This window comes from Chiloscyllium plagiosum, unplaced genomic scaffold (genome assembly GCF_037043375.1).
Source record: "Chiloscyllium plagiosum isolate Xiang-an unplaced genomic scaffold, Cpla_swu_hap1 HiC_scaffold_28, whole genome shotgun sequence".
Taxonomy (NCBI): Eukaryota; Metazoa; Chordata; class Chondrichthyes; order Orectolobiformes; family Hemiscylliidae; genus Chiloscyllium; species Chiloscyllium plagiosum.
In genome coordinates, this window is record NW_028270166.1 from 3,901,004 (window position 1) to 3,923,302 (window position 22,299).

Genomic DNA, 22,299 nt, shown 5'->3' on the forward strand with positions numbered 1-22,299 from the left:
TAGAGCTATGGAGTCAATTAAGTATTTTTAATAAGCTGTCATTGCAATGTGGATAAATGTGGCAGTCAATTTGTGTAAAGCATCAACAGCACACACAGACAACCGTGATCTCCTTGAAATTCTATCATGATGATATCGACACAAGGGCTTCTATTGTTATTACTGTTTGCATCCCCATTTGTGTGCAATCCCAAGCATTGTTCTCACAATTATAAAGCTCCTTGGTTCGAAACATTCCTAACGTCACCCCAAGAAATCCCACTAGCTTCACAGGACACTACTAACTTGGAAGCTGCAAATCTTTTGAACTAGCAGCTGAACAGCCTTCCTAGATATGGAAAACTGGATGATCCAGAATGGGAACAGTCAATTTCAGCCTTCCTGTGAAAGAAAGCAGAGGCCTCAAGCAACGTGCCTGGAACAAGAGCAGGAAATTGACAAAGGAAATTCCTCCAACAACTTCACCTCTGCCACCAGAAATATAATGGCAGCAGATACATTGGAACACCACCACCTTCAAGCTCCCCTCCAAGCCACATGCCATTCTGACTTGGAGGTAGATTGTTCTCCTTCACTACCACCGGATTAAAATTCCGAATTTCCCTTCCACCCTTCTGCAGTTCAAGGTGGCAACTCATCACCACCTTCTCCGAGACAAATGGAATGGGCATTAATACTGGCCCAGCCAGTGATATCCCCAGTCATGAATGAATAAGAAAAAAAGATTGTTCAAAGATGTCCAAAAGGAGAAGCTGTGATCATCTGAGGAAAGGAATGATGCTTAAGGATAAAGGAAGAATGAATTACCACATCAAATGTACCTCTTAATCTGTTTGAATCAGAAAGGAAAACAACTTCAACTTTAGGAAGTACTAATTAACTTTGGTTCAGCAATAACAGTATGACATTACATGTCAGGAAGAGGTCACATCCCTTTACCAATACATGGGCATGAAGGAAAGTGTACTACAATGCAGAGGTAACTGTCCAAAAGCCACTGTGTCTGCTGCATCAGCAGTGACGTCTGGAAAGAAGAAGAAATAGAAGCCAGGAGGAGAGGTGGAAGAATGTGTGGTGAAATCCCTGTGGAATAAAAAAAAATTAAATGAAACCACTAACGGACCCACCTCCTGAGGCTGAAGAGGAGTGCTCTGGGTGAAACTGTTAAAGATCATAAGGATATAACCAGGATCAGAACTGAAAATGAAAAGCAAGTTTTCTGAATTTAAAATAAAAATCTTAAATTCAAGATATTCAAAAGTGTCAGGGTCACCTCAAATGTGGGGGTATCTTAGTTCTTTGTAGTTCATTGACAGCAGGCTCCATTCTGTCATCACTTCACCCAAAAACCCTTGTTGAGAGCATCAGAACAGGACATCTCAAGTTTGGGCTTGACCTCCTGATGTCAAGCAAAGAGCCAGTGAGGTTTACCCCCTTTATCCCTCACTGTCCCACTTTATATCAACTCACCTGGTAAAGTTAAAGAGCAGTTAGTCAGGTTCTGTGGTGAATGGGTGTACCAGAAAATGCAAGCAGTAGTGAGTATTTGTTTTTTTGCTTTCAGGCAAATACTATTGTCACATTTCTATTCAAGATTTAGTAAGAATAAACCCTTCGAGAAACAGTATAAACAGCCTGAAACATTCTTAAACTGGGAATGGGAGAAAGAAGGAAAAATGGTATTTGAGACACAAATTTCACATTTTCCCCTAGTAATCAAGTATTGAAATTATTTGGTCCATCTCTTCGTTTAGTGATTAAGAACAGCAGGTGGTGGTCAGCCTTAGATTATAGAAGTGAAACACAGGTGGCCATTCAGCTAATCAAATATGTTTTGGCTTCTTCAAAAGGTAATCCAGTTATTATTGAACCTGTTTCCACCGTATCAAATTGTGTCTTTAAAATCCTAACCAATCGGTCCACAAAAAAATTTTCCTCATGATAATCCGATTTTTTTTGTGAATTGCCTTAAAGTCTATGGCCTTCAGTTATCAACCCTTCACCATTCATAATTTAAACACCTCTATCAAATCTCCTCTTAACTTTCACTGAACTAAGCAGCTTTATCCTGAAACAATCATTTCTTCCCCTAGATGTAAACAGGGAGAAGGAAACAAAATACAAATTAAAGGCATTCTATCCGAATGCATAGAGCATACAGAACAAGGTATTGTGATCAAGGCTGGGAATTGTATGTTCAAGGGTATTTGACTCTTAGGAAGGATAGAGGGAGAAAAAAGGAAAAGGAGATCGGTAGAGTTGTTAATAAAGAATGAGACCAGAGAGAAGGTGAGCACTGCAGATACTGGAGATCAGAGTCAAAGAGTGTGGCGCTGGAAAAGCATCAGAAACGAAGGTGGGCTTATGCCTGAAACATCGATTTGCCTGCTCCTCAGATGCTGCCTGACCGGCTGTGCTTTTCCAGCACCACATTCTTCGACAAAGAATGAGACCAGTTCACGAAACAGCAAGGATGTTAAGAAAGAAAGATCAAGACACCCAAGTGTCTGAGTGCATCTATGAAACAGCGTGAGTCAGCAAACATTGGGAGTTGATTAAGCATCACTTATCAAAGGGTCTGACATTAGGCTTACAGGTCTGAAGTTCCTTCTCTCCCTCCTTTCTTAACAGTGGAGTTACATTTGCCACATCTTAGTCTATGGAAACCATTCCAAATACAAAGTAGTTGTTAGTTTCTCTGCCACGTTGCTTATTCCCCATTATAAATTAAACGGACTCCGCTTGTAATTGATTCATAATTGGTTTTGCTAATCTTTTCCTTTTTAGAACCAATAGAAGACTTCATGGTTTATTTTTATGTTTCTCACTCATGTATACTCATTTTATTTTTTCTATCACAAATTTTTTTCTTGGTGTTCTTTTTGCAGAATTCTAAAATCCTCCCTGGTCTCAGGTTTACTATATTATTCAGTAACGTTATCTGCCTCACTTGTTGATGTGTTACAATCTATGACTTATTTTGTTAGCCACAGTCAGAACACTTTCCTTGCTGGATTTTCATATAGTAAAGGGATATATTTTTCTTGTAAACTGTGCACTAGTTTAATTTTAAATCTTAGCCATTGCTTATCTACTACGTATTTTTTAATTTAGTTTTTCAATTCACCATAGCCAATTTGCCTGTGTTTGTAGTTTCTGTTTAGATTGAAGACCCTTGTTTCTGATCAAACTATTCATTTAAAACTTAATGCAAAATTATATTATCATAATTTTTTTCTAAAGACTCCTCTACTATGAAAGTATTAATGAGCACTTTTTCTCATTGTGCAACACTAGATTTCAAATAGTCTAGTTGTTTCCTCAACATGCTGCTCTGGAAAACCATTCATCTCACATACAATTCAAGAATTCTTCCTCCACAATATTAGTATTAATTGGGTTTACCTAGTTTAAATTAACATTGAAATCCTAAATGGTTGCTGTATTATTATTCTTACACATACTTCTAATTCCATGATTCACATCATCACGGCTATTTGATGATTCAATGTTTCTTGCCCCTTTTAGTTTCTTAGTTCCATCCAAACTGATTCTATGGTGAGAAATTGGAAAGTATCGAGAAGGCACCTAGGTGGACTACAGGTGCAGCAGCATTTAGGAAGGCAAACAGTGTATTAGTATTTATTACAAAAGAATTTCATTGGAGGAGTAAAGCAGTCTTGCTGAATTCTATAAAACCTTGGAACCTACAAAAACTTTGGAATATCATGTATTTTTTGATTTTCTTATCTAAGCAAGGATATACTTATAATAGAGGGAGTGCAATGAAGATTCACCAGACTGATTTCTGGACAGCTGCCTTAAGAGGAGAGACTGAGGAGACTAGGTATATATTCTCTAGAGTTTCACAGAATGAAAGGCAATCTCATCAAAGCACATAAAATTCTTACAGAGCATGACAGGGTATATGCTGAAAGGTGTTTTTCAGGATGGCTGAGAGGCTCGTTTGGGTCTCAAACTAGGTCAAAAAGACAATACACGAGGAAGACTAATTAGGATTGAGATAAGGAGGAACTTGGTGCATGTCACTTGGTGGATGGTGTATCATTGAAATCTCTACCCCAGAGAGCCGAGGAGGCTGAATCTTTGAGTATGTTCAAAATTGAGATGGATAGATTTCAACATTTAAAAAAAATTAATGACTATGGCTGGAAAATAGCACTTAACTAAATCAGCCATAATGGCAAAGCAGCTGAGTAGCCTATTCCTGCTTCAACAGACATCAATGATTTCATTAAACTGAGATTTGGGGTAGCTAACATGTGAATACAGTTAAACCCAACAAACAAACAGCTCCCATATGTCCCCACATTACCACATCCACTACCATGAAAATATCTGCTGGCCTTGGGTGTATTTCATTGGATGGATAGCCACAGTCCAGCTATGGTCTCACTGAATGTTAGAACAGGCTCAAGGGGCTGAATGACCTATTCCTGTTCCTAATTTCTACTTGTTGAGATTAAAGCCATAATTATAGATATTCTATTTCCAAGTCTAATCTATGTGATACATATATATCAGTGACAGTTTTTTTAAATATGTAGTTTTACATAACAAATATGACACAGAAACAAATAATTCAGCCGCTGATTCATGTCACTTTAAGTTCCATAGCAGCCTTCCCTCACCTATTCACCATCTCCTATTCTTTTTTTTTCCTGTGTATTCACCCAGAGTCCCCTTAAATGCAACATCATCTGCTCATCTGTGGTAGCAAATGCATGTCAGTCTAATTGTAATGCTTTGTCTACTTGAACTGTGAAAGATATTCACCAGGATAGTTATTTATTCTATTGTTCCAACTTGTTTTGTGCCTAGAAAATCAATTTAGAATTGTATAAGCACAGTGGTGAAGAACAGAACAACAGCACTGGCAACACCTACAAGTCTGTCATCTCTACCAGCCTTTAAAAGGCTTACAATTTATACAGTAGACTTAAATGTGAAATTTATGCACACCTTAGATCTGTGCTTTGAAGTTAATCACGAGGCAGGGATTGTAATTCAAAGAGATTAAAATAAGTAATGCATGTCATACAATGGTTCCAAAAGAAATAAACCTGTTAGGAATGTGGTTTACCAATTTGAAGAACAGCTATACGGGGCTGGGTATTATTACCAGCAATAGATAGGAGTATGACAGAAACCATTTTAACAGAAGAAATTTTTCACAACAATAGGGATCATGCAGTTGACAATACGTGGATTTTATACATGTAATATAACTCAACTCTACTGCAGTATAAATTAATAAGATTGCATCAGTAAGACAATTTTTAAACAGAGCCATAGCAAGACTCAAACATGAACAGAAGAAATGACATCTCCCACACACATATATATGCACAACAAATTTTATCAAGAAGCAGTGACAGAACATTTTCAATATACGCTACAGAATTGTCAGCATGAGAAAAAAAGTGAGAGATGCCACAGCTGAAAGGTTAATCAATGAAATGCTGATAGTTTTGTGATCCCAGAGTTTTTTGCATTTGGTTTTTGATCTCCATCATTTGTGGCTTTTCCTTAATCTATATAAGAGAGTTAGGATATATTTAAATGTCAAGAGCACAGCTGCATTGAGAAGGTTAACTGAGTTTTGGGATTTCAGATACATTCCCAATTTCCCATGCATGGCCCATAATCCCTCATCACTCCAGGTGGGTGTATTAACCCCTCCCCACAAAGAACCTCATTACCTTTGGGGCTGGATGCACAAAGCATCAGACTTGTCAGCAAAACAATGTCTTATTGTTTTGAGGTGGAGTTATTAAGCCATTTCCTAACAGAGGGACAACTTTTTGTCCCAGTTACCTCGGGCAGGGAGAAACAGCATTGGTGATAGCACTCCAGAATTAACCTGGAGTCTCTAGAAATGTAAGCTTAAATTCCAAGAGACTTTTGCAAGCATCCCAGGTCAAACAATAAGAGATTAAAATATTGACATTTATGATTATATTATTTGAACTTTTATTTTAATTATAACAATATGGGAAATGAGGAAAACTGAGCACAACTGGATAAAATGCTGGATCGGATTATTTACGTGTCATAGTATCAAAGGTAGACAAGCAGGAGGCTGGAAGAACACAGCAAGCCAGGCAGTATCAGGAGGTGAAGAAGTCGACTTCTCCGCCTCCTGATGCTGCTTGGCTTGCTGGTCTACCTTGGATTCCAGCATCTGCAGTTTTTTTGTTGTCTCTAACCATGGTACTAAAGGTGGCAGCCAAGGAAGCTGTTGTTTTGGTTGTCATCCTCTGACTGTCTGTAGATTTTGGAACAGCCCCGCCAGATTGCAAGGTGACAAATGCAAAATCGCATTCAAAACAAAGGTGGGAGGGAGAAAACAAGAATTCACAGACCAGTTAGCCTGACATCAGTAATAACTAAAATGTTGTAGCCTATTATAAAGGATGTGATAATAGGGCAGACAGAAAATATCAATGGGTTTCGACAAGGTCAGTATGGATTTCTGCAAGGGAAATTACGTTTGACAAAACAACTAGTTTTTTTTGAGGATGCAACTAATAGAACCAATAAGGGAGAACCAATAGAGGTGCTGTACTTGGATTTTCAAAAAACTTTTGTGAAAATGCAACGTAAGAGGGTAATGTGCAAATGTAAAGCACATAGGATTGGCATGGATTAGAATTGTTTAACACACAGAAAACGGAGTAGGAACAAATAGGTCTTTGTTGGAGTGGAAAGCAGTGACTACAATAGGGATCAACGAGGATTGGGTGGGTCGCAGTCTGAGGATAAAGTGTAGGCCATTTAGGATTAAAATGAGGAGAAATTTCTTCAATTGGATGGAACTCTCTCACATAAATCTGTGAAAGCGAAGTCACTTCATATGCTACGAGAAAGAGACTTCTGGACAATAAAGGCATAGCGGGAGAGCCCGGGAGAATGGCGCAGAAGTAGTAGATTGGCTTTGATCATATCATAGAGGATGTGGAGTAGGCTCGATGAGCCAAATGGCCTCCTCCTGCTCCTAGTTTCTATGCTGTCGGGTGGCATCAAATCGTGAAATCTCCAGAAATGCATCGGAACCAGAGTCAGCAAGCATTCCCGGGATGACGGATGGGAGTGTTATCGGATCTCCTCGCCCCTTCTCCCCCAAACAAGGGTCTTGTTTACCACCCCATCCCTGTTACATCCCCCCCCGGGTGAGGATCAGACCAAGTCTCTAACCCCAGGCACGGTTGCCCCTGGTTACCGCATACAGGGCCCAGGTCATCGAACCCACTTTATTCTGATCCGCCGAGAGCGCGGTCTTTCGAGTTTCAGCCTCTGGCCACGTCCCCGGACCCAGTGGACAATCCCCAGTCTGTCCCCGGACCCCATCAACTCCACTCCCTTGCCCCGCTTGAGCCCCACAAACCTGGACAAAACCTCTCCTCCATTGCTGCCGGCGCGTCACTTCCCCTCCCCTCACCGGAAGCATCGTGCGCACATCCACGAAAAACAAAGAATTCCGTCGAACGCTTCGTTCAATTGAAAGAAAACACGACATTCCACGTCCCCATATCTATGTTTACAATACCATGGGACGAGAGACGAGTTTCAGGTACAAAAAACAGGTTTGTAGTTTTTCATCGGTGCCGGCCATTGAGATCAAAGGGGCATTGAACTACAACCCCCAGAAGGCTTTGCGCGACGGGACACTGCTTTCTGTCGAGTGGCGGTTATGACGCAACATCCGGAAGTGACGGCATTAGGAATTGAAGCCATGGCGATGGAGGGAGATGCAGGTTGGTTTTGGGTGTTTGAAGAATGGGGGATGGCATTAGTACTGTCCCATCAGAGATATTCACAATTAAGGGAAATGCTCTCAAAAGAACAAACTCACGTTCTATTCCAGGATCCCGCATCAATAAAAGAGGGAGCAGGAATCGTTCCCATGTTTTGGAGTGTTGTGGGTCCTGCTCCATTCACGGGGCTCGGAATTTAGATACCCTGCTGTTTATGGTGGCGTGTGTTCTTCACTTTTTCCATTTGACCGAGGTCTTCAATGTTTATTCACACCTCTTCTTACTATGCGTTATGTAACTGATGGGGAACTACTATCTGGTGGTGTGGTGGCACTTATTATTTGAGCTGTTAACCTGTCGTTAACCAAAAACATTCTTGAGGCATCTGATTTTCACTTGTAATTTTGTTCATGTTTTAGGAGATATCAATTTATTTCATCTTTTAAAAGAAAGTCACTTTTGATCTGTAAGCACTTTGCTTTTGTATCTCCAAGTACACCCACATTCTGCTCTGTCTTAGGTACTTGGCAAACGTATTCATTTCTACATCCTGTTATTCACTGATTTGGATGTCAGTTGCACATGTAATGCATTTTTGGAATACTTTTGTTGTTGTTTACATATTGGCCAGGGTTATGAATGCTGCTAATATGGCATTTGCTGCAACATGGAGTGATACAATGATTCTATTGATGTAAGGCTCTAATGAAGAGTTACATGCCTGAAATGTCAGTGGCTGATCTTTTTAGCTTCTTTCAATTTTGTTTTGGTGTTTGTCAATGCAGTGGCAAAGGTCAGGGTGTTTTCTAAGCTGTGACCACGTGGAAGAGGGATATCAATAATCTGGACAGTTCCAGAGCCTTAAATCTCACTTGACAATGCCTATACATATTCATAAATATCCATATGGGTATTTTTACATTTTTGTTGAGCAGAGAGAGAGAGCACTATTCAAGACCTTAGTTTTCTCTTTGTTTTAGCTATGTATCGATGACTGTGAAAAGTTAAAAGGTTTACTCATATATATTTTGTATGTTCTTGTAACTCTCAGAAACCAGTTCGAAATTGACTGTGAATGTCATTGTGTGATTCACTATCCTTAACAGAGTACTTTTTTGTATCTGCAGGAGTTAATTTTTGGACTGTAATGTCTCAATGTCCTTGTAACATGCTCCAATATTCAGTCTGTATTGCAAAACCGTTCATTAATTATGCACAAGTGGGTACTGCAGATGCTGGGGATTAGAGTCAAGATTTATTAGAGTCAAGAGTCAAATAACATTTATTCAATTTGGGAGGAGGCAGAAGGGTCAGCTTTAGATGTAGTTTGGCTGAGACGAGAACAGAATGAGAAGGGTGCAGCAACATTCATCGGTTTCTCACTTAAGAATGTGGGTTATGCACATAATGTAATTAATGAATACAGTCAAGATTAGAGTGGTGCTGGAAAAGTACAGCAGGTCAGGCAGTATCCAAGGAGCAGGAAAATCGATGTTTCGGGGAAGGCCCTTCATCAGGAATGAATGAATTGCCCGAAACATCGATTTTTCTGCTCCTTGGATACTGCCTGACCTGCTGTACTTTTCCAGCACCACTCTAATCTTGACTGTATTCATTAATTACATTATGTGCATAACCCACATTCTTAAGTGAGAAACCGATGAATGTTGCTGCACCCTTCTCATTCTGTTCTCGTCTCAGCCAAACTACATCTAAAGCTGACCCTTCTGCCTCCTCCCAAATTGAATAAATGTTATTTGCTTCAGTGGTGAGTAGTACTTTATTTGCAAGCAAATTCCCTCTGCATCCATGCATGACCAATCTCACCCCTATTCTTTATGGCCCCTGATTGATTTGATATATGCATTCTTGCAGTGACCCTGAATGTTACTTAAAATAGCATTGACAGTTCTGATGATTAAAAATAAGAGTAGAAGTGGTTTGCATAGCCCATTGACCCAACTCTGCTATTCAGTAATTGATTTCTACATCAGCCCAATCCCCAAATCTCATGATTCCTCTCGTGCCCCAAAACCACCTTGGTCTCAGTTTATTATGCACCCATCTGACTATCCATAGTCATTGGACTTGCCATGGAGAATGAAGCACCGAAAGTTAATAAGATTGTTTCCTAGGATGAAAGGATAATCCTAAGAGTAGAAATTAAGTTTAATGTTTTTGTATTTATTGGGGATTTGAATAATAAGGGATGATCTCATTACCTCTAAGCATTTGAAAAGTTTCAGTGGTCCTTTACATTTACATTACAGATGTATCCAGTTATTTCAATGTACATTTTATATATTTTGCAAGCACTAATTGGCACTCATTTTCCCTTGGTTGACACTGTATGTTTTAATTTTTCTTTATTGCAGGTAAGGCTGGTGGTGCTACCAAGTCCAGTAGTGAGCGATCCTTCAGTCTTGAGCGTCTGGGCTCTTCCAACAGACCCAATAAATTGTACGTGAATCTAATGAAACAAGAGGAGCTGATAGCACAGAAGAAGAAAGAAATTGAAGCAAAAATGGCGAAGGCTAAAAAAGACAGTTTCACAAAACTGCAAGTGAATGCTGCTGAGTATGTGATGATTATTGTTCTTTATCGACAAGTAGTCATAGAGTCATAAAGATGTACAGCATTGAAACAGACCCTTCAGTCCAACTAGTCCATGCCGTCCAGATATCCCAACCCAATTTAGTCCCACTTGCCAGCACCTGGCCCATATCTCTCCAAACCCTTCCTATTCATATATCCATCCAAATGCCTTTTAAATGTTGCAATTGTACTAGCCTCCACCACTTCCTCTGGCAGCTCATTCCATACACGTACCAGCCTCTACGTGAAAACGTTGCCCCGTAGGTCTCTTTTATATCTTTCCCCTCTAACCCTAAACCTATGCCCTCTAGTTCTGGACTCCCCACCCCAGGGAAGAGACTTTGTCTATTTACCCTATCCATGCCCCTCATGATTTTATAAATCTCTTGTAAGGTCACCCAAGTAGCTTGAGCTTCACTTTTAATTAGAGTTATTAAGGCGAGGGAGGCTAGTACTGTGGATTAATGCATTTCTTGTTAGATTTCCTAATATTAACATCAATAGTGACAGTGAGTACAGCACTGGATTAGATACCTAGTACAATTCCCGCTACACTGTCTTCATCAAACACTTCCAGGACAGGTACAGTATGGGGCCACCTCCTGAATGTTGAATAGATGTTAAATGTCTTAATTTGTTACTGTTCTCCCATTTCTAATAAACATCGAGGCATGGCTGACCAAACTCATTTCACAAAGGACCCTTGATGTGCCCTGAGAGGGCACTTTCAACTCATTGACAGGATTCAGCTTGAATCCAAAGCCAATTTTTAAGCTGCAGCATAAGTCTTGATACACAAATATTGCTCCTATATGGGCATAATTCCCATGAAGTTTCTTCTGGGTTGAGTTGCTTTTGGAAGGTCATTTTATTTGTTGTGTAAAGTCAATTTTCATAAATGTCATATTGGATTTGGTGATGAGTATGGTGACTGTCTCTGCTTTTGCCGGAATTCACCATCATTCTAATTCATCTACAGAGATGATGACCAAAAGAATACATCAAACAAGTTTGCCAATGATGGGAGCTTCCTGCAGCAGTTCCTAAAGATGCAGAAGGAGAAGGCAAGTACAGGTGAGGAGAATGCAGATCTCGTCAGGTTTACTTGGAGGATAACTTACATAGCAGATCTCCAAAAGTCCAACAGTTTGAATACTCCACTTTGCTTCTGCTCTTGGTTGTGATATGATGGCTATATGTATGTGCATGTTTGAACTTTCCTAATCCATTTAGCAAATGCTCTGTTAAATGTTCATTTGAGTTTAGAACTTGAAAACATAAAAGCAGGAGGAGGCCATTCAGTCCATTGTGCCAGTTCTACCATTCATTTAGATCATTCCACACTATCCTCATATCCTTGGTGTTATTGGTTCCAGAATTGAGCTTCCACAGTCCTCTGGGATAGAGAATTGCAATGATTTATCATCCTTTGAGAAAATTCTTCCTCATCTCAGTGCTAAATAAAGTCCTAAATCCTTTTTCCGGAGATTGTCTCTAGATGCACCAACCAGGGAGAATGTCCTATCTACATCCACCCAATAAAATTTTATAAGTTTGAGATTTACTTTCATTTGCTGTCATTTCTTGAAACAGTAGAGAATACAGATTGTGTCCTCCATCTGTTTTCTTCAGACAATCCCAAAATCTTATGGAGCACAGCTGATATCTTAAATATACTCCCTGTGGATCAGTGGCTTCAGATGAAGTGACCAGAAAACTAGATAGGAGAAGGAGAATGCCATTCAGCCCATTGATATATCAGAGCCCTTCAGTTTGTATTTAAGTTAATTCCTCTGTTTGCAGTTAGAATGGAATCTGCCTATAGTACCTTGTCACCTCTGCCAGTAAACTAGTAGTCCCTTGAATGTTCAAGGTTAAGGGGATGATCTATGAGCGAGTCTATTCCTCTGGCAGGGAGTTCAGAATAATGGGTGTAGAAACTTAAAATTTGAGGCAAGCCGTGCAGGTGTAATGTCAGGAAGACCTTTTCACAAAAGTACAATGCAAATCTGGAATTCTCTCTCTCTCTTTCCTTCACCCCTCACCAAAAAAAATGACTGGAGGCTGAGAGTCAATTGAAAATTGCAACACAGAGGTTTTGTTTCATAGTTTCTCTCACACATACCTTTTTCCTTTGGGTATTGTCGGGAAGTGTTGGAAGAATTTGCAGACTAATTATCAAACTATTGCACTGTCATGAATGTACCTTGCATGGTGAACAAGTCCTGCCTCAGGACTCAAATTTGGACACTACCCACTGAGCCACAGGACCTTCAAAACAGTGCTTGAACTTTTCGGGGAAGATATTAATGTCGGAAGTCACACGGCACCAGTTTGTAGTCCAACAGGTTTATCTGAAATCACAAGCTTTCGGAGTGCTGGCCCTTCATCAGGTGAAGTTAAGCAACGCTCCAAAAGCTTGTGATTTCAGATAAACCTGTTAGACTATAACCTGGTTACCTTGTCCACCCCAGTCTAACACCGGCACCTCTATCAAGGATTTTAATGGTTACAGAACCATTGCAGCTAGACAGAAATTAGATATAGATGTTTCATAATCTATATTCTCTTGTGTCACAATGGTAGTATCCCTACCCCTGGACCACAAGGCCTGTGTTCAAGTCCCATTTGCACCCGAGGTGTATAATAACATCTCTGAACAGATGGATTAAGAAAATAGGTTAAACTAGGTTGAATGTTGGAAAAGGCTTGGGGGATTGAATGGCCCCATCCTGCTCCTGTATTGCAGCTTCACTGCTGGTAGAAGGACTCATTAGAATGAGATAAGTTTATATTATAAATGTAAACAAAATGTATAATCGAAATAATAAAAAATGTTATTGAAGTAAATACAGATTGAAATAGGCCTGTGTATCTAATTCAAATTGCTTCGTTTGAAGACTGCATTTGGTCTTCATTGCTAGTGCAAGTAGAAAACCATAAAAGATCAATGAATAATAAATGAGTTGTATTAGTATCCTGTCGTATCCTGTCCTATTCAGGCAAATTAATAACTCTACCATTCAACTTGAACAGAGGGTTTGGGTGGGTTGTGCTGAGTGGGACTTTAATGCAACTTCCTGATATGTGTTGTTGACTTTTGTTTGACTTTGACTGTCACATTCAGACCACTGATCATTTTTCTGTCCCTCTGAAGGAACGCCAACAAGCAACAGCAGTAATTCCACCAGCCCCTCAGGGGCCCAGGTACAGAAGAGGCAAATTTTGATTGGGAAGCGACCGGGTCTGGGAGTAGCGTCTTTGGGAAGCACGTTAAGTCAGATGAAGAACTATACTCATGCCAAACAGACACCAATCGCAGCCCGCCCCAGTGTCTTCCAATCACCAGATGATGAAGAGGAGGAGGAGGAGGAGGATCTTGAGCAGTGGGCTGAAGTGAAAGGTAACTTGCTTGCTTAATCTTTGATATTGTGTCTACATACTAACAGCTGCTGCTGTGATGGGAAATTTGTAAAGGGGGTATTTGTTTAATTCCATTTCTTCTGAAGGTGCTAACTGCCCTCAAATTCAATTCCTCAATTCTCCCTGCATTGAATTAAAAAGAATCAGTCAAAATCCTGTCTGATTGCTATCCAGTCTCCTTTTCCATGGCTTATGTTTTTCCTTCTGGTGCCCTAGCATACAAATTGGATGCTCTGCTGTTCACATTACATAGTGAACTAGATGTTTAATTGACTGAATAACAGTCACTTGAGAAAGACATTGGGAGACTTTTGAATGAGCATTCCCTAGTAACCTGAGAAAATCCTGAAGGGGAGGGAACTGTAAGTGATTAGGAGAAAGTGAGGACTGCAGATGCTGAAGATCAGAGTTGAGATTGTGGTGCTGGAAAAGCACAGCAGGTCAGACAGCATCCAAAGAGCAGGAGAATTGACGTTTCGGGCATAAGCCCTTCATCAGCTGTGCTTTTCCAGCACCACACTCTCAACTCTGATCGCCAGCATCTGCAGTCCTCACTTTCTCCTCGGTTAATGATTAGTCTGTCATTAGTGACTAGTCTGGAAACAGCAGCATTTTCTGTAGAAAATTATTTAGGGTTCCTTGAGTGAATGAAGTTGGTACTGAAATGGAACTGAAAGGACTTGCATTTATGTAACATCCTTCACAACCTCCCAAGTGCTTTTCACTTAATGTTTTTTAAATATAGACACTACTGTAGGAAATGTGGCAGAAAATCTATGCACGCTGAGCTCTCTCAAAGTGATACGTGATAACTAGATCGTTTGCTTTAAGCTGTTGGTTGAGTGATTTAAAAATGACTAGGACATGAGTGGAGCTTCTCTTTTCATCTCCAGCTTTTTTACGCTACCAGAGAGGGTAGATGTAGGCTCAGCTTCACGTGTTGACCAAGAAGACAGCGCATCCAGTAGTGCTGCAGCCCACAATACGACACTGAAAACCTCGCTATGAGTTTGAGTTACTTGAATGTTATACAATCCCACAATCTTCTGCTCAGCTTGTAAATGGCTAAATCCAAGATGAGTAAAGGCATAAGAGACTCCTGTATCCATTATAATGAATAAGGAACATAAACCATTGTTGGTTGTCAGGAAAAAAAACGTCTGGTTCACGAAAAGTCCTTTGGGGAAGGAAGTTTGTTATCTTTACCTGGTCTGTCCCTTGTGTGACTCCAGACCCACAGCAGTGTGTTTGACTCATCACTAGCCTCTGGGCAATACATTCTGGTCTACGTAGTGACATTCACAACCTGTGAATTAATTTTTTTTTTAAAAATAGCTAATTTTTCACAGGTTCAAAACGGATTAGCATTCTCTTACAAGAACATTAATAGACCAATCAGCCTGTCTAACCTCTACTGCCATTTAGTAAGATCATGGCTAATCTGATTGTGGTCTCAATTCTAACTGTCCGAACCTGATAACCTTGTATCTTGACCAACAAGGGAGTGATCCATCACTGCCTTAAATGTATTCAAAGACCCAGCCTTTTCAGCTCCCTGGGGAGGAGGTTAAGACCACTAATAGGAAGGGGGGGGAAATCCTTCTCACCTTTATGTAAAATGGGAAACCCTTTATTTTCAAACTGTATCCCCAATCTTCATTCTAAGAATTGTTCCTACAGATTAAGATTTAAATATTCATAGAAGAGCAGAGCAGTTCTCCATAATGTCCTGAAACCTTTATCTCAATCAACTTCTTTGAAGCAGATGATCTCACTGTCTTATTGCTGACCGTGGGACCTTGCTATGTCCAAATCAGCTCCTCATTTCCTGGATTACAGCAGTAGCTACACTTCCGAATTTTTCAGTTAGCTGCAGTTAATGATTTGGGGCATCCTTAAGTTGTGGATGATGTTGTGTATATAATGCCAAAAGGAAGTTAGGAAATTTTACCGTGATCATGCAGCATTGGAAATCCAAGGCAGAATTATTTTGGTCTGGGTGCCCCAATCACTGACTCAGCCAGCACATTGCGAGTTGAACATTGCCAAGGGAACAGCTGCCTCCATGTGGGATGGGTGGTTTCAGTGGTTTCTGGTGATGGAAGGGTGGTTGTTGTGGTGCGTTGGATAATGTCTCTGCCTCTGAGCCAGAGCACTGACTCCAGAACTCGGTCGTCAGGGAGCATAGGCTCATAACGTAGCCAAACAGGTTGAGGATTGACCAGTTAACCCTTCCAACATGTAGACAACAGTGGCAGACAACAAGAACAGGAGAAATCCAAGACATGGCACTTGAAGTGTTTGTTTTGGCTCCCAGTTTCTTCTCCAGACTTTTTCTGTGGAGGCGCTCCTCGGTGTATTGGTCATGTGACGTGGATATGCCAGCCAGTGAGTATCAGCAGGGTATTAGGACATTAGGAGGAACACAGCAAGTGCACTTTTTCTAACATTGGTCACAGTTAATGACTCAGAGAGGACATTGCAGCATTTTTGCAATGAAGGAAGATTGAATATGTTAAGCCCTTTATCCATTAGAGTTGAGAAGAATAAGACACAACCTCATCAAACATGAAATATTCAGCAACTAGGTAGGCTGAATAGCTGGAATTATGTTTTCTCTTGTGGCAGAAACTAAAATTAGGGACAAAGTTTAGGAATAAAATGGATCTCCTTCTAAATCAGTGATGAGAATTTGTTTTGGCTCAGGTTAGCAGTGCGCCAGGGACCCAAGTTTGATTCCAGCCTCTGGTGATTGTCTGTGTGGAGTTTGCACATTCTACCAGCGTCTGCGTGGGTTTCCTATGGTTGCTTTGCTTTCTCCCCCACAGTCCAAAGACGTATAGGTTAGGTGGATTGGCAATGCTAAATTGCCCAAAGTGTCCCAGGATGTGCAAGCTAGGTGGAAAAGCCATGGGAAATGCAGGATTTCAGGGATAGGGTAGGGGTATGGGTCTAGGTAGGATACTCTTCAGACGATTAATGTGGACTTAATGGGCCGAATGGTCTGTTTACATACTTTGAGTTCTATATGTGCAAGTTAGTGTGGAATTTTTTTTCTCGGAAGTTAGTAGATGCTGCTTAATTAAAAATCTATCTCTGAAGAAGTTTAAATATCAGGGAGTGTAGGGTTATTGAGCATGAGATTGGAATATGGAGCTCAAACCACAACTGAAAACCATGATCTTATCAAATGGTGGACCAGGCTGAAAGGTCCAAAAGGCCTACTCCTCTTCGTAAATCCTATGTTTCTATGAGTTCTTTCCCCTGCTGAAGATCTTCTTACACCAAAGTTTGTGCGAAGATTTGTAGCTCGGGTGCTCGTTGTTGTGGTTCTGTTCGCCGAGCTGGAAGTTTTTGTTGCAAACGTTTCGTCCCCTGGCTAGGCGACATCATCAGTGCTTGGGAGCCTCCTGCGAAGCGCTTTGCAGGAGGCTCCCAAGCACTGATGATGTCGCCTAGCCAGGGGACGAAACGTTTGCAACAAAAACTTCCAGCTCGGCGAACATAACCACAACATCTTCTTACACCTCCACCGACTAACCTGATTAAGGCTCGTGAACCACATAGTCTGCAGTTCAATTCCAAAACCTCTGAACTGCATATGTCTAAAATACAAAGGGGCATTGTTTTAATCAGATCACACTGTCACTGGGGGAGCATTTCTGTGCTGTGAAAGTTAGGAGAGAAAATAATTTGAATTCTTCTATTGCTAATAAAGCCCAGTGTTAGTGTGGAATGTTTTACATTGTAAATGTTCTCAATATTGGTTTTGTTCTTCATTTAACCCATCCTTTTCCTGTATCCTGCTCTTCCTCCAATTATATTAGTAGACCTTGTTTGGCTATTAACTGTTGGGTGTGTGAGTTGAACTCAAGTACTGATAGCCTGCTTAAAGTTTCACCCCCAGAGGAGCCTGAAGTCCGAAGTGTTGCCGAGAAGTTGGCAAAATATGTGGCGGACGGCGGACATGAGGTTGAGAAGCTCGCCATTCAGAACAACAGGGATAACCCTGCCTTCTCGTGAGTATTGTCTATCTCGTGTTATTTTTGAGCTAGAATAATTCCTCTGGGATCTGTGACATTGCTAATATTTACACCTACTTGCCACTGGTTACAGATACAGTTGGAAAATGCAAACTAACGGATCAAATTTGTTTGATTTGATGGCTGTGGTCCATTGCGAGTGTGGGTCAATAACACTCCTCCAAGAACCTAACTTTTTATCTTCCATATAATATCCAGGGATCACTTGGTGCAACTTGTTTACCAGCTGAAAGGCGCTAAGAATCATTTTCACTACTTTTTGTAGGTTTCTGTATGATCGCAACAGCCGAGCGTTTCTTTATTACAAGAAAAAGGTGGCTGATATCAAACGAGAGAAACTGTCTGGACTGTCAGTACCCAAAGCACCTGTAGCGACCTCTACCACCACCACCACCCCTTCAGTGGCAAAAGGTAGGGAATTGGATGGGGACAATCAATCTTTAAGATTTGACTGTCGTATGTTGGTTCAAGAATGCACACAGTTCAGATGGTGGGGTAGATGCCAACACTCAGCAAGTGGGTTTTGTTATTGACCTTGCATTTCTTGATCATGGGTTGAAATCTAGCCAAAGCATTTAGTTCTTAATCTTAATTCAAAAAATTCAGCAAGAAGAAAAAAGTTTCTACAGAGTCTAAGCTGTGAGATGGTGCAGTACGCATGCAGACTAGCATGTATTTTCTGAGATTGAATCCCCAGTGGCAATGTAAGAGGAAGCTCTGCAGAGCATCCAAATCCTATATCTGTCCAGTTCTCCAGACAGATATTGGCTCTTGGATTTCAGAATGATTAATTCCTGTGTTATTTCAATGTTACATCTGTTGAACTGTGAAGAAATATAGTGCCCCCTTTCCATGCTTGCCTTGCCACTTGCATGTCCATCTGCCACCCTTCTCTCACATTCATACACATGTACTTTGTCTCTTTAATTGGGCAACAGATTGAAATTTGTTACTTTGATTAATTTGATAGTTATACTAACTTCCTATCTGGAACAGCAGAAACCATACAGGCTAAACTGGATCAAACATCCGTTTGCCTTTAATCTGTGCTCGGATTATTAAATTATCCAGGAGGCTTATTTGGTAAATCATGTCCATGTCAACTCTCCGTCAACTCTATCTAATTAATCCCACTCTCTGCTGATTTTTCCATTGCCCTTTAAACTTATACAGTGCAAGTTTTGTTGAATCTGTTTCTAACACTCTTTCGGGTAGTGCATTCCAGATAATAACTCTCTGCGTTTTCTGGAGAAAGGTTCCTCATGTTGACCCTGGTTCTCCTGCCAATTATCTTAAATACATATTCTCTTAAATACATTGAAGACTTTTATCAAAACCTCTCTTCATTTAGAGCACATCTAGTAATTCTCCCCCTAACACACTCTGGAGAACAACCCAGCTTCTCCACTCAACTACAATCCATCACCCTGGAAATATTCTAGCAAATTTCCTATGCAACCTTTATCAAGGCATTGACTTTGATCCCCTGGTGTGGTGGCCAGGATTGGATACGATACTCCTAATCGAGGCATAAGCTGTTATTACAAAAAATTAAAATAACTTTATTGTTTTTGTGTTCTGTAGAATTATAGAGGTTGTCATTTGGCACAATAATTCTCCGCGCATCTGTTTCTAAAGGCAAAGATTTGCAATGCTTTTTAAAATTCATTCTGTCACGTTCAAAGATTCTGTTCTTTCTAACTGAAGGTTTTTAACTCAAGGTCCTAGTCAGTTGGTACCAAGACACTGTTGGAGAAATCCTACTTTAAAATAGAAATGGGCAAAGCCTCATTTTCAGATCATGATCCAGTTTCCTGGATTCGCTACTAGAGGAAGTAGTTTATTTGCATCTATTGACGCTAATGTCTGTACTACTTTGAAGACCTTGATTAAAGAATCTGATCAACCATTTAAATTAAGGAAGTGCAAGTACATCCATGAAAGCATAATACCAGTTTTGATTTACTGGTTGTACAATAGTTCTTTATTTTGACCTGATTAAGCGACAACAACGTAAAAGATTTTGCAGTTACATTGGAGTGAATGCAGAATGGTTCTAGGATTGAAGAAATTCAATCATGAAATTTGGAAAAGTTGGGCCTTTTTGTCTTTGAGAAGGCAGGACGGGAAATGGTCTGATTGACTTATTCAAAATCATGAGCAATCTATTCAGAGCAAGTGAGAACATGCCCCCAGTTGTGAAAAGATCAAGAACAGGACACAGATTTAAAGTAATTGGTATAAGTAGCAAAAGTGATATGAGGAAAAGTTTTTAATGCAATATGTATTTAGGATCTGGAATGCACTGTCTTGAGAGTGGTGAAGGCAAGTTCAACTGACACTTCCACAAGGAATTAAATGGTTATTTGAAAAGGAACAAAGTGCAGGGTTACATGGAGAATGGCACTAAGTGGGATTTTTATTTGGTGAGCTGGCACTGACACAATGGGCAAAATGGTCTGTGAGATCGTTTATTAACATTTGGATATAATTAATGTTGTCTGAAAATGTGACACTGGTAGTAATGCACAGATTAGATTAGATTACTTAAAGTGTGGAAACAGGCCCTTCGACCCAACAAGTCCATACCGACCCACTGAAGCGCAACCCACCCAGACCCATTGCCCTACATTTACCCCTTCACCTAACACTATGAGCAATTTAGCATGGCCAATTCACCTAACCTGCACATTTTTGGACTGTGGGAGGAAACCGGAGCACCTGGAGGAAACCCACGCAGACACTGGGAGAATGTGCAAACTCCACACAGAGAGTCGCCTGAGGTGGGAATTGAACCCGGGTCTCTGGCGCTGTGAGGCAGCAGTGCTAACCACTGTGCCACCGTGCCGCCCATTGTGCCACCGTGCTGTTTAAAATTAATAGTGGGGTCATAGGTAGTAAATGGAAGGGACACAGGACAGGTCCATCAATGAGATGAATTCTTCTCACCATTCTTATTTTTGATATTTTCTTCTGTTAATCAAATACAAGAAGCAAAGGAGGGCAGTCAACCCAACATCTATGACAATTCTGGATGTAGGTTTGCTCGCTGAGCTGGAAGGTTCATTTTCAGACGTTGTGTCACCATACTGGGTAACATAATCCGTGAGCCTCCAGATGAAGCACTGGTGGCATGACCCGCTTTCTATTTGTATTTAGGTTTCCTTGGGTTGGTGGTGTAATTTCCTGTGGGGATGTCGTTTCCTGTTCTTTTTCTCAGGGGGTGGTAAATGGGGTCCAAGTCAATGTGTTTGTTGATAGACATCCGGTTGGAATTCTCGTGGATGTCCCTGTTTGGCTTGTCCTAGGATGAATGTGCTGTCCCAGTTGAAGCTTTACCACCCACTTTACTTCAACAACAAAACCTACAGACAATCCAATGGAACACCCAAGAGATCTCTGATATCAGATTTCTTAGCATAGGCAGTAATGCAGAGACTCAGACAAACAGCTCTGCCAACCATCCAACCCAAATTTTGGGTCTGCTATGTGCGTGACATCACTAAATGAAACAAATTAGAGGAAACAAGACCATCAATAATACCCTTACTGGCATAAAATTCAATAAAGAGGAAGAAAACAACAACAAACTGCCATTCCTAGATGTCGCAGTAGAGCGAACAGCCAATGGGGAACTTCAAACCCGCGTCTACAGGAATACACCACATACGGACCAAATACTGAACTATAGAAGCAATCATCCCAACACCCACAAACGAAGCTGCATTAGAACATTATTTCAACGAGCACCACACATGCAGCACAGAGGAACTACACAGACCAGAGGAAAATCACCAATACAGTGTATTCAAAAAGAACGGGTACCCAATCTGCCGATTTCTCAGCAACAAACCCCAACAAGCAGGCAAAACAGGTCCAGAAACCCTAGCCACTCTCCCCTACATCAAAGATATCTCAGAAATGACTGCCAGACTACTCAGACCTATTGGCATCGTGGTAGCCCACAAACCAACCAACACACTAAAACAGCAGCTAATGAACTTGAAAGACTCTATACAGACAACAAGCAAAACTAGTGTCATTTACAAAATACCATGCAAGAACTGTAACAAACACTACATTGGACAAACAGGCAGAAAACTAGCCACCAGAATGCATAAACATCAACTAGCCACAAAAAGACATAATCCACTCTCATTAATATCCTTTCATACGGATGAGGAAGGACACCACTTTGACTGGGACAACATGTCCAGCCTAGGACAAGCCAAACAGAGACACTCATGAGAATTCCTAGAAGCATGACATTCCAACCGGAACTCTATCAACAAACACACTGACTCGGATCCCATTTACCGCCCTCTGAGAAAAAGAACAGGAAACGACATCACTGGAGGAAATGCCGTCATCACTGGAAATGACATCACCAACCCAAGGAAACCCAGACATATAAATAGAAAGCGGGCCATGCCACCAGCGCTTCATACGGAGGCTCACTG

At 40.7% G+C, this 22,299-nt stretch overlaps 2 protein-coding genes across 2 annotated transcripts in view; one reads left to right on the plus strand and one right to left on the minus strand.

Moving 5' to 3' along the window:
* LOC122565500 (SURP and G-patch domain-containing protein 2-like) overlaps positions 1–7,535 on the minus strand; it is a 39,017-nt gene extending 31,482 nt beyond the window's left edge. Inside the window, exon 1 of the mRNA XM_043721537.2 lies at positions 7,409–7,535. Coding sequence (XP_043577472.1) covers positions 7,409–7,430 — 22 coding nt within the window. The 5' untranslated portion in view covers positions 7,431–7,535. The remainder of the gene's footprint in view (positions 1–7,408) is intronic.
* A 129-nt stretch (positions 7,536–7,664) lies between these two features.
* The window catches only part of sugp1 (SURP and G patch domain containing 1), a 28,746-nt gene continuing 14,111 nt past the window's right edge, over positions 7,665–22,299 (plus strand). Inside the window, exons 1-6 of the mRNA XM_043721538.2 lie at positions 7,665–7,778; positions 10,154–10,355; positions 11,353–11,447; positions 13,531–13,776; positions 17,692–17,815; positions 18,105–18,250. Coding sequence (XP_043577473.1) covers positions 7,715–7,778; positions 10,154–10,355; positions 11,353–11,447; positions 13,531–13,776; positions 17,692–17,815; positions 18,105–18,250 — 877 coding nt within the window. The 5' untranslated portion in view covers positions 7,665–7,714. The remainder of the gene's footprint in view (positions 7,779–10,153; positions 10,356–11,352; positions 11,448–13,530; positions 13,777–17,691; positions 17,816–18,104; positions 18,251–22,299) is intronic.